This window comes from Engystomops pustulosus, chromosome 9 (assembly GCF_040894005.1).
Source record: "Engystomops pustulosus chromosome 9, aEngPut4.maternal, whole genome shotgun sequence".
Lineage (NCBI taxonomy): Eukaryota > Metazoa > Chordata > Amphibia > Anura > Leptodactylidae > Engystomops > Engystomops pustulosus.
In genome coordinates, this window is record NC_092419.1 from 96,319,734 (window position 1) to 96,331,946 (window position 12,213).

General features: G+C 43.4%; 1 protein-coding gene across 2 annotated transcripts in view; it reads left to right on the plus strand.

Annotated features, from left to right (window-relative positions):
* The window catches only part of COL27A1 (collagen type XXVII alpha 1 chain), a 192,088-nt gene that overhangs the window by 132,394 nt on the left and 47,481 nt on the right, over positions 1–12,213 (plus strand). For both annotated transcript variants that reach the window (XM_072124196.1, XM_072124195.1), the window contains exon 29: positions 10,240–10,293. In XM_072124196.1, the coding sequence (XP_071980297.1) occupies positions 10,240–10,293 (54 nt within the window). The remainder of the gene's footprint in view (positions 1–10,239; positions 10,294–12,213) is intronic.

Below are 12,213 nucleotides of genomic sequence, written 5' to 3' on the forward strand. Positions count from 1 at the left end.
ATAGGAAGTGTGTGACTTATTTTATTACTCTATATAGTTCTCAAGTTGCTGGTGTTTTCCACTTGCCCCAATACATTATTAATAGTCCATAAATATATTGTATGATCTACAATTAATCAGCACGGGGTCTAATCGAGCATAAGACTTTTTAGTTTCCTTCTCTCTAAGCCAATGTATCTTCATAAGTTATATCTAGATTGAGGGAGTCTTAGTGTGTCAGCTTCTCTTACAAACATGCTGTATCCTGCATGGAGCAGAGGGACGTCGCTGCTGATGACAGCTCGCACTTAGTTTTAATTTCTTACTATCCGTTTCTACTTATCCTATTCCTTCATTTTACAATAGCTCTGGAGCCTCCTCTCCACCTAAGACCGAAGTGGATGTCTGGAGTGTGAAATGTGGATATGTCTGTAGTAGCACTTGGGGATAAGCTGTCACTTTGCAGGTGATGTTATCCGCTGTACATCACAACACCTTTCAAGCAGGTCTATTATAGGCCTCTCTAGTCGCTTCTACATGTCGCCCTATTAGTGGATCAATCATTATGACAAGGTCACAGAATGTACTTGTGTCTGAACAAGAAAGATACTGTGTGGGATTATACCTGACAATGAAGGAAATACCCTAATACCTGGGGGGTGGTATACGATCCAACAAAACATGGTTGCTTCTAATAAAGAAATAAGCCACACTTATACACAGGTTCTGTGTAGCAGTGTCCTCCAGCTGCAATGCCAGGCTTATCCAGTGGACAGGTGTGGTGCTGCTTCACACAAATAGAATTGCAAATAAAGGACAGGGAGTTGGGGAGATGCAGCTGCAGTTTCTCACTTATTGCTTCTGAATAGTGATAAACCATCTTGTCCTATATTTGTCATATAAGTGGAGTCCCGGAGGGAATATTGTTGTCAGTCTCAAATAAGTAACATAATTTGCAGAAACAAATGTATACATAATTTATTCCAGTTTTATTTCACATTTTCTCAGGACGTTCAGGCATAATGCATACCTTGATCCATTTTGAGGGTAGTTTCCTGTGGCCTCCTTGTCATCTGACCTGTCTGTAACATTATATGAATAAAGATTAAATTCCCTCGAAGACATTCCTAAACCTTAATCCTAGCCACAGAACAAAAGTCATATTAATTCTTCACCAATGTTACCCAAAAAGAAAAGACTTGACCATCAGCAGGAGTGATCGGAGGCTACTATAAACAGAAATGTGGATCCTGTGACAGGTGCTGCAGGGCAGGCTTAAAGAGAACCTCTCACCAGCTTTTACCCCATTAAACTACACGTCCTCTCAGGTAGGACATGTAATGGCATTTCTATAATTTCCTCTTTTATGTAAAAATTCAGTTTACCTATTGAATAAAAATCTCCAAAGTAATATGAAAATGAGCAGAGAAGAGTCATAATTTACCTGAGATGAGTCAAGTCTTAGCGGCATCAGATGTCTTTGGTTCTATAGTATCAAAGATATGACTCTTTCTCTGGTTCTGTAGATCACTGAACCCAAAGCCTGATGACATCTTAAAGATAGTTTTCTATAGAACTAAAGCTGCAGGAAAAGTTTCCACAGGCGCCCCTGACTTCAAACTTGAAACGCCCCATACATCAGCTGGGAGGAGGGATCCCCAGGCGAAGTATTACAGTGAGATACACCTGTGCCCTTTGTCGGCACAACATATTCTTACAATGTATGGAACAAAACAAAAAGTTACCCCAGCCTAAAGGTATAACTGTAGACCAGAATGTCTGAGGCCCAGTACACATCTCTGCTAGGACTTCAATTATTTCCTTCATAAATTGTGAGTCAGGACAGGTTAAACACACAGAACAGGTGCAAGTCTGTCCATTCCCTCTGTAGAGTCCCTGGTAAGACTTGCACTTGTTCTGTGTTTTCTTGAAGGAAATAACTGGAGACAGATATTAAACAGACCTGACGCAACTGCGGGGGTGATAGATAGCCAAGGTCTCTGCAGTTAACATCTTCATTCTTGGTAAGGATCAGATGGTAGGTAGTATTGGATAGATCATATAGATAGTCTTGGCATTCTGCACTTGGAATTTTTTTGCTTTGTGATTTTCATATTTTGTGTTTTCCAGTGAATTACATATGGTAGTGTCAGAACCAAGACCATCACTGCTCTTCCTATAGGCCAGTGGTGGCGAACCTATGGCACGGGTGCCAGAGGTGGCACTCTGAGCCCACTCAGTGGGCACTCAGACTGTTGCCCCAGCACAGAATTCACCAGACAGGACTTGAAGGATCCTCCTGCAGGCCCAAGTAGCCCAAAACATGAAGCATCTTGGTCTACCTGAGACTGCAAGAAGAGAAGGTGAGGACAGGGTCACATTATCATTGGAGCCATTGAAGCTCCTGCTCTTGGCCCCACAATTTTTCATGTTCAGGGAAGCTCCAATGGCAATCTGAATTTTCCCACCTTCTGTCAACGATTTTGGTGTCCTCAGGACCCTTGAAAGCTGTGGTTATAGCATAGAGCAAGAAGATTTTAATAATTTAATGCTAGAATTGCCGTGTTGGCACTTTGCAATAAATAAGTGGGTCTGGTTTGCATTTTGGGCACTCGGTCTCTAAAAGGTTCACCAACACTGCTGTAGGCCTTTGAATAAATCGTAAGAAGTTGTCACTCATTGGTTTTTTACATTTGCAAATTTGGGATCGCTCCGCAATAGTGCCACCTTGAGGATGACCCAGAAACTTTCAGATTGAATCATGTTTTGAGTTATTTTCAAACTGCAAACTCTGGAAGCAGTTTGGATTGTGGGTGTAAATGTGTACACTGACCAAGAAGCAAATAAAAACTCAGTGTTATCCAGCCACTTCTATAAATGGGCCGCACTGTTTGACTGGGACAAATCCCAATGAATGTGGCTGTTCAAGAAGAATTTCAAGTATCGTAGATACAAATACCCCTAAAATAAATCTCTGTAGCTGGACCCCTGCCTGTTTGTGGGAGATCCCTTTAAGCTGGAGACACACAATGGCCCAGATTTATCAAACTGGCTGTGCCAGTTTTGTGTGTATGTTGCACATAGATACATGTGCAAACTTCTTGTACATACATACCTCCCAAGCTTTGGGTTGAAATACCTGGAATAATGGCTCTTACACCAAATATTTTCACCTTGTACAATACCCCACCCCCCTTATTGTGATCACTTTTTCTGCTCCCCCTCTTATTGTGCCCCCACCTCTCTGCTCCTCTTTTTATTGTGCTCCCCCTCTTACTTTGCTCCCCTTCCTTATTACCCCCCCTTATAGCCCCTCTTTTGTTGAATAAAAATAATCTGTACTTGCCTTTCCTTGTTTGCATGCTGCCATCCTGTCTCTTCCTTCACCATGTCTGTACTACAGCAGCGCCCGGTAGGTGCACAATGATGGCGTCACTGCGCCTGCCAGGTTCTGCTTTGTACATACACGGCAGAGACACCTATTGGTGAAGGGAGAACATCGATAGAGTTGATGTCCACACCACCCGGTCCAGAATTCCCGCCGGGTGGGACAGAGCCCGAAATACGGGACGGTTGGGAGGTATGCACATGAAGTTCCTACATAATTGTGGCGCACACCCGTTAATGAGCACTGGGTTTAAGCGCTATCAGCACGTGCAGGGTGCACCAGATTAATAAAGGCTGTGCTACATACACTACGTACAGCTTGCCCCGCTATTGATAAATAGTTTTGGGTTTTTTTGCTGTAGTGTTTGGAGTCAAAGCCAGAAGTGGATTCAGCAATAAGGAGCAGTATCAGTGGGGACTGTAGGCAGTCCCTGGGTCATATTCAGGATAGGTTTTTAAGGTTTGCTCTTAAGTTGAATTTGTATGTAAATCAGAGCAGGTATATTTTCTAAGTGTGACTCTAGACAAAAAATTTTGGAACATGCTATAATTGGATTTTCTACTTTTTGGGTTTACAAAAGAATAAGGTCATAAGTATACCTATATTGCAGAGACTTTTTATAACCCTTACAGCTGATCAATACAGCCTTGGCCTAAAGTACATTAAATTACCAACTTAAATGGTACAGCTCCCCAAATCTCCTTGTTCACAGTGTTAGGCAGGCGAAAAGTGCAGGTAGTCACATGAGCGATGTGGCCAATCATTGGAGAGAGATCTATTTAGTAGTATCAAACTAACTTGCAAGTCAGGACCTGCAGGAAACCTTTGCCGCTATATATTTTTCTTAGACCTTTCCCAAAGGCTGCTTTTTAGTCTGAGACATACCCCCTTCACATCATTGGTTCATTCGCCTTATGCCCTCCCCCTAGACATCACCTCCTCAGATTGGCTGCAGTATATAACACACAGACTGACCAGACAAGACTATAAGAGCCAGGGTAAAATCATGCCAGAAGTGAAAGAGAATTTTTTGGGTGTCTGCAACACATCAACTGGGGTAAATGAGACTTAGTTGGGGGAGGTCTGAACAGCTCCTTCAATTGTAAGTGTATTTTGTGAATTACCGTAGTTATACTGTTATTCAGAGTTCCAGCTTTAATTATTATTTGGTGACTTGTATGTTGGGTAGTGTCACTTACTGTCCCGCTGCATCCCAGGAGCTTGGTGAAATAGCAGAATTATGCATACAGCTCTGAAGTATAATAGAAGCTCACGATCAGTGTATTTGCAAAGTTTTCTTAAATGGCCATTTTTGAATAGACATTCAAGGATCTTCATTCCTTTAAGTTTTTTACACAAATTCTGAAATATTTAATAGAATTCCCGGCATCTGCCAGGAAGGAAATCTCCCTCCCAAAAATTTCGGAATGTGTTCTGAAAAGAAGAAGTTCTGTCGTCCTCTGACAAAGAGGAGGTTGTCTGGAGTGGCAGAGTTTTCTTGAGCTTCCTTGGTCCTGATAGGAGATGTTTCCATCAGGAAAAGCTTCTGCTGCGTGTTTGTTTTTGCTGGGTCTTGAATGATGACTTTTTAGTGTGCACACAGGGCCAGTGATGAATGGGTGTGAGGCCGGGGAGCTGCGGACAAGCTCCAAACACGGAGCTTCTTGTCTCACCTCCTCATCAGCCTCTTCCTGCGACGGCCTCGCTCTCTCCATGGCTGAAGAATTGTTCCTTTGTCAGAGCAGCCGCAGACTCATTCATATACAGCAGAGACTGTAATCGCCGCACCTTTAGAGGTTCTACAAATCTACAGAAGCCGCGTCCCAACACGTCTTTATATCATAATGTAGTCTAGCAGACTGTTAGTTTTTACAGTAGTTTATTTGAGGCCTATTATAATGTGACTTCCATGTAGGCCAACTCATCTACCCCTGTTCCTCTACTTCAGCAGTACAGACGCTGGAGAGGTGCGGCTCCTACTTCAATCACTGGCCTCATAGGCAAGGACTGCCCAATCAACGGTGTTGTTGCTGTCCATAGATAGGTGACCATTGAGGACAGTGATTGACTCACAGCAGTCACGGAAGACACTGTACGTACTTCTGGCATCCGAAACAGAGGGAAGGATGTACTGGTGTAATAAAGGTGAAGAAGCCTTCTTTCTTTTTTTTTTTTATTTTCTTTTACCTTTCCCTCACCAGTGGATTTCTGGTAATCCTGGTAAAGTAACTGCACCATATGAATACAAAATTTAGAAAATTTAGTTCTCATAGGGACAGAAAAAATGTTGTCAGTTCCAACCTACATACACATTCAGCTTAAGTAGAAACCTAAAGAACCTAGCTTTATGTAAACCAGGGTCTGCCTGTTCCCCCCATACTGTGTAGGTTTAAAACGCATGCATTAGACGCGACACGTGACTGCACCTTTAGACTGATGAACCCTTAGGACAATGTTGCTTTGATTTCCACTAATTATTGATAAAGGGTAAAGTAAAGTTGGAACCATATACAGTAAAATTCCGTTTGGAAGTCTGAGAAGTTGTCCTAGAGTAGGATTATCTATCTCTTCACAGATAATCCCACAAAATGAAGTCACTATTACTGAGTCCCAATAGAAATGAATAATAATGTTCTTTTATGTGTCACTTATAGAGAGAGAACTAGAACTGTACCCCTGAGCGGGCCAGAAGAAGCTGCTTAGTCCGGAGCTCGATTAGGTGACTTATCCATAGTCATAGGATACTATGGAGTGATCCAGGTCATAGACACATATAGGGCTTGTGTTCTGTACTTGTGGTATAGACATCAGAAGTCCTATAGCAATCCTGCTGGAAGATATTGGTATATATCTGACACGTCAGGTACACAGTAGTGCCTCATAGGCAATGCTCAGACCAGGCAGCCCATGCCACTACAGCAGTGACTTGTATGAGAGACGTGACGCACGCAGAGTGATATTGGTTATAACATTATTTCCATGTCTTGGAGGATGAGCCTATTCTTTCACAGCGTCCAGGCATACATAGCTTGGCGTTTGATGAGGTGATGGCCTTCGTAGATTTTCCTACTCTAAACGATCCTAGGAAATGTGAAAGCGTAATCTCCCTGACCCCAGAATATATCCGTCAGCTTTATTTAGGTGCAAATCCTTCTTCCCGCATGGACACGGGCGACTCATGCTTTCCATGAAGTATTTACAGCTTCCAGAATCCAAATGTTGTCGGCTTAGTATAGGAAGGAAAGCGGCAGCAATCCCTAAAACCAGTCCCCTAACCCTTCCACTGCCAGAGGGCACATTGCACTCACAGACCACCTGCATGTCGGACAGACCTGTCAGTGAAGTGTCATAGTTCAATGTGTCGCCCCGTGGCTGGAAATTTATACTTTGCAATAATAAGTCTAGGCTTGAACTCATGTGTTGTGTATTGAGACATGGCAGCAGCCGTGCAGGTGTATATGAAGTTGTAAAGAATATTTTATTATTGTCGGTAGATTGGTAGCACTATACATCCAGCTGCACAGGAAGCAAATCACGTGTATCCCACCAACACCGGAGGGCGTCTACATGGAAGGTCATAGGTTACAAAGTGCACAACTCTATGGTTAGGCGGAGGGCAGGGTCTTTCCTCCCCTTACTGAAGCCTTTAATATAAACTGCCTGTATATTAGGGATGTCAGATTAGACACTGCAATAAGTTAAAGCAAATCTACCATTAAAATCCATCATAGTAACTCACTGACACTTACTCATAGATCCAGGCACCGTGACTGTGGTAATCTTCTTATATTTGTTATACATGGTCTCCTTCCTTTTAAAATCAACATTTAATATTACACTAATTACACTGTCTCCTTTCCCCCCTGCTCCCTCAACCCTTCCCCCTCCCTCTGTCTGACGTAATCTCAGTTGGAGTTTCAACACACAGTTAGGGGGGAGTGCTCCTGCACAGTGTAACAGCCTATGAATCTGCAGCACGGAGGACCCCTGGTAACACTCCAAGGAGCCTTTCTGGCTCATTAGTATAATTTTAAAAGTTTATTTTAAGGAAAGAGGCCATGGATATAGCCACCAACCCCCAGTAGTATATAGACAGCAGCCCCCTGTAGTATATAGCTGCCAGCCAGCCCCCAGTAGTACATAGCCCCAGTATAGTCTGCCAGCCCCTGCCCCCTATATGTAGCCTGTCAGCCCCTGCCCCAATTTGTAGCCTTTAACCCCCTGCCCCGGCCCGTTATGGAGCCGGGTCCCCGGCCCGTTATGGAGCCGGACAGTTAATTTAAAAAAATTAAAAATCTAAACTCACCTTTTCGGCGCCCGCGCAAGTCTTCTATGCGATCCCTCTGGCTGCGGCGCCAGGTCCGTGCGGCGCGCAGCTCTGACGTCAGCCGCAACGCTGACATCACAGTGTGTGCCGGCTGCTGGCACACACAATATGATCGCGGCGGCTGCTGAAGTCAGTGACTCTGACCTGGTGCCGCAGCCAGAGGGATCGCATAGAAGACTCGCGCAGCCGCTGAAAAGGTGAGTTTAGATTTATTTTTTTTTTGTCTTTTTTTTTTTTTTTTTTTTTAGCTTTTTGACTCGAGTATAAGCCGAGTTAGTGTTTTTCAGCACATTTTTTGTGCTGAAAAACTCGGCTTATACTCAAGTAAATACGGTAATTCAACATTTGGTAATTCGTAGTTTTAATGCCTTCAGTGTGAATCTACAAATTTTATAGTCATGAAAATACAGAAAACTTTTAAACATTTTAATAATAATTTCATCCTATAATATGGGGGCAGCCATCAATCCATATAGCCCACCTCAACTCACCGCCCTTAGTGTCCATGCATTGAGTTTGCTGTACGCTAATGCTTTCCAATGAGGAACCTGGTACTTATTATTCCCTGCTCCCCCAGGCACTGAGCTGTGTGTTACATGTTCACTTGTGTCTTTAATTATTTGGGGTTTTATGTTCTCTATTTCTCATAACAAATAACTGGTTACTCAATCACTTTGTAGAATTAGGGGCGGCCATCTTTCTGGACATTTGGTATTTGATCCAAAGTGTCTCCTTGTATACATTACAGGGCACTGACCTGGACTTGCACTTGTTTCATACCAGGAATACCATACCTAATTATGTATCAGATCATGGGGGTGAGCGTATTTATGGGGCCACAACAGTCAGTAGAGCTCCAGACACTGTCCAGTGGTACTGCAATTGTCTCTTATTAACCCTAAGGGGTCTGAGCTATTTTATAATTCCTGATCACTGCATATAATGCAGAACTATGCTATGTCCAGCGCTGCTGTGGCTCAGCTGGTTAATGGGACTTGTGGGAATTGGTCGCCTGTTATCTCATCCCGATGACTTATCCTTAGTGGACAGTCCTACTAAGTGACAGGCAGCTTCCTCTGGATACAGACTGATACTATGGGGGCTGCCTGGACCTCTAAGCCAAGCTTTACATGTATAAAATTCCAGTTCTACTATTCTTTTTTAGCAGAATACTGCATTTTCAGCTGCTGCTTCTTGATAACATGCTGCCTGCAGATAGGACACTATGTACAATCTGCTCAGCTCCTCCTGCTCTATAACATGCTGCCTGCAGATAGGACACTATGTACAATCTGCTCAGCTCCTCCTGCTCTATAACATGCTGCCTGCAGATAGGACAATATTTTACAATCTGCTCAGCTCCCTCTGCTCTATAACATGCTGCCTGCAGATAGGACACTATTTTACAATCTGCTCAGCTCCCTCTGCTCTATAACATGCTGCCTGCAGATAGGACACTATTTTACAATCTGCTCAGCTCCCTCTGCTCTATAACATGCTGCCTGCAGATAGGACACTATTTTACAATCTGCTCAGCTCCTCCTGCCGTATAACATGCTGCCTGCAGATTGGACACTATGTACAACCTTCTCAGCTCCTCCTGCTCTATAACATGCTGCCTGCAGATAGGACACTATTCCACAATCTGTTCAGCTCCTCCTGCTCTATAACATGCTGCCTGCAGATAGGACACTATTCCACAATCTGCTCAGCTCCTCCTGCTCTATAACATGCTGCCTGCAGATTGGACATGCAGACAGGGCTGTATAGCAATATGCTCTATAACAAGCTGCCTACAGACACTATTATTAAGCAATTTAGAAACTCTCAGTACCTTGTGCTGTATAACACACAGTCTACTGATGGGCTACAATATATTATCTTCTCCGCTCCTCCTGCAGATTGTACATGGAGTCACACACGTCAGGCTGCACTCTGCTACTTTATCATTCAACTTTCTTATTCTTGTCTCACAGTCCAAGTCATTGTAAATGTCATGAAGCGTCGCACACACTGACTATTTCTATTAACTTTTACTAGAGAGCATTCCCATTCTGGTGGTCCTTTGCCACTCAAAACCAAACTCTTGGTTAGACCTTCATTATCCAGACATGTCCCATCAGTCATGCTCAGGGTGGTTACTATGTCATCAGCTCATCATCCTCAGACACCTTCTACTTATTCATTTTCCCGGTACCAATGTGTGCCAGTCTCCCCAGACTCCCCTGTGTGGTGCTGATCCGGAGAACACTGTGGCTGAAGCCTGGGTTAGTGAGAAAGCTGTGATCAGGGGCCGGCCGCAGGATGAGAGTAAAAGGACACAGCTGTTTGTTTTCCTGAAACTTTTTTTCTTTCTTCGTCCCTCTCCAAGTAGGCTGATGGGAAAGTAGTGGGGGAGGAGGGTGAAGCGCCTGGGCTACAAGTGGGAGGATAGCAGGACAAGGGGGCTTTTGACTTGGGCCCCATTGAAAGCTGCTTAGAGTAGAACACGGGAGACACCTGCTGATCACTTTTCATATTGCAACTCAACTCTCCTCTTTTTCAGGGTGCCAGAGGCCCTGATGGACCAACGGGAGGATCTGGAATACCAGGTACCAAGGTAAGTGCCCTTTACGGTGCCACCTGCTTTTTAAAACCCATCCTAGGCTGCTCATGTAGGAATCTTACATTTAATGCCTTACATGTAATGTATGTTTCATCTTTTCACCTGTACTAACCATTTTAACACCCTGGACACTTTCAGATATTGTAATACTACTATGATTTGTTTATCCAGATGAACATGGTGAGAGTTGTAGTATTGAATGGCAGCTGCCCAGATTATACCACCTCGATGCCGACTATAGCTAATATTCATGCCCGCTATGTAGAACAAGGACCTGTTCACATGCCTGCCAATAGAAATAGGGCTGAATGTTTATTTCAGTCGCCTTTAAAAGAAATAAAGAAAGCTTTCCCTTTTATGGGACGGAGCCGGCAGCGAGTACAGTACAGGGGTAAACACCCAGCTGGCAGATACGAGGCGGCTCTGTGCTTTTCCTGGCTGCGCTGTCAGCGCTAGTAGGAATTTAAAGGGATGGGACGATAATGTTATGTTTTTATTGCATTGCATAATTTTGTGCTCGCCTCTCGGTGTCTACAGAGAATCAGATTGAGCTGACTATACATTATACATAAGTACAATGAAATGTTTGTACACAGAGCAGAGCCTCCTTCTTCCCTTAGTCTGGATAGGAAATTCACCATTCCATATGTTCGACATCCACTGTGCGTGTCTAGTGTCAGAGCTGGACTCCCTCAGATAAGAGATATTCCGCAGAGTCAGAATTTTCCAAACTGATATTCCTCATCTCTAGATTATTTAGGAATTTAGAGAAGCTCAGACATGCATTACCAAAATGGCAGCCCCTGCAGATAAAAGGGGGCCACAAGCGAGTACAGGGACAACCCCAAAAGCACACGAGACCTGTCCAAAAATGTAGTATAGTTACATCAACAAGAAGGGAGTCAGAGTTGTGCAGTATTTTCTTAGCAATGTCTCCTAAGGGCCTTCTGGATCTACCGGCCAGAACCCAGTACAGCTGAACTGAACATAACATATTGATTCAATTCAGCTCTACCAGGGCAGTAAATGCATCAGACTGAACTCAGGCGAATACAATGGTCTCAAGTATAAGCACTTCTTGGACACGGTCGGTCTGTATGCAGGCTGGAAACACCAGGAGAAATTACATAGTATCATGAAGCCTTCTGCTCCAGAATGGAGAAAAGTATAGTTATCAGGACCTATCTAAGCTGCCAATTGATATTTCTTCTCTAATAAATAATAATAAATCTCTATTTATATAGCCCCAGCGCTGAATAGAGCATTAGACATCACAGAGCAATAACATTGTCAGGTGAAACAACAGGAATCAGAGCTGACAGTCTATGAGGAATTCCCTGGCCGATCTTGTGTTTTTGAGTCTTGTGGAGCATCTGAGGCCTTAACATATACAGTACAAAGTTCTGGGGCACAGAGTCCAGTCCATATTATGGGCCTCTTGTACTTGTGTGTAGCTGCTGTCCCATTGAGTAGTATCTGCTTCTCCACTATCCACCAGGAGACAGACACTTTGATATCATCTTTGTGCTCATTTGGCTTTGATGCCTCTAGAATTAGGATATAATAGAATGTAATAGCAGAATTATTTAGTACTTCAAAAATGTTCAGGATTTCTTTTGAATTTAAGGAACATTTGGATTATAAATCACAAATATAGTGTGTGATACGCTGCAGATTCCATATGAAAAATCCTCTGCATATTACAATACCAAGGAAGGGAAAGACATGCTCTTATGCACACATTGCAGAAATAAAAGTTACACAATGAGTGAGTGCACCACTAGTTGTGTTTTTTGGTGCAGCGCACTAGTGCTATGTGGAGGTATCTTCCATACACTATTGTAATAGTTAGCTGTTCCTTGGCTGTTCTATGAATGAATGGAGTATTGTGGAAGAGCTCTGCCCTTTGACCCA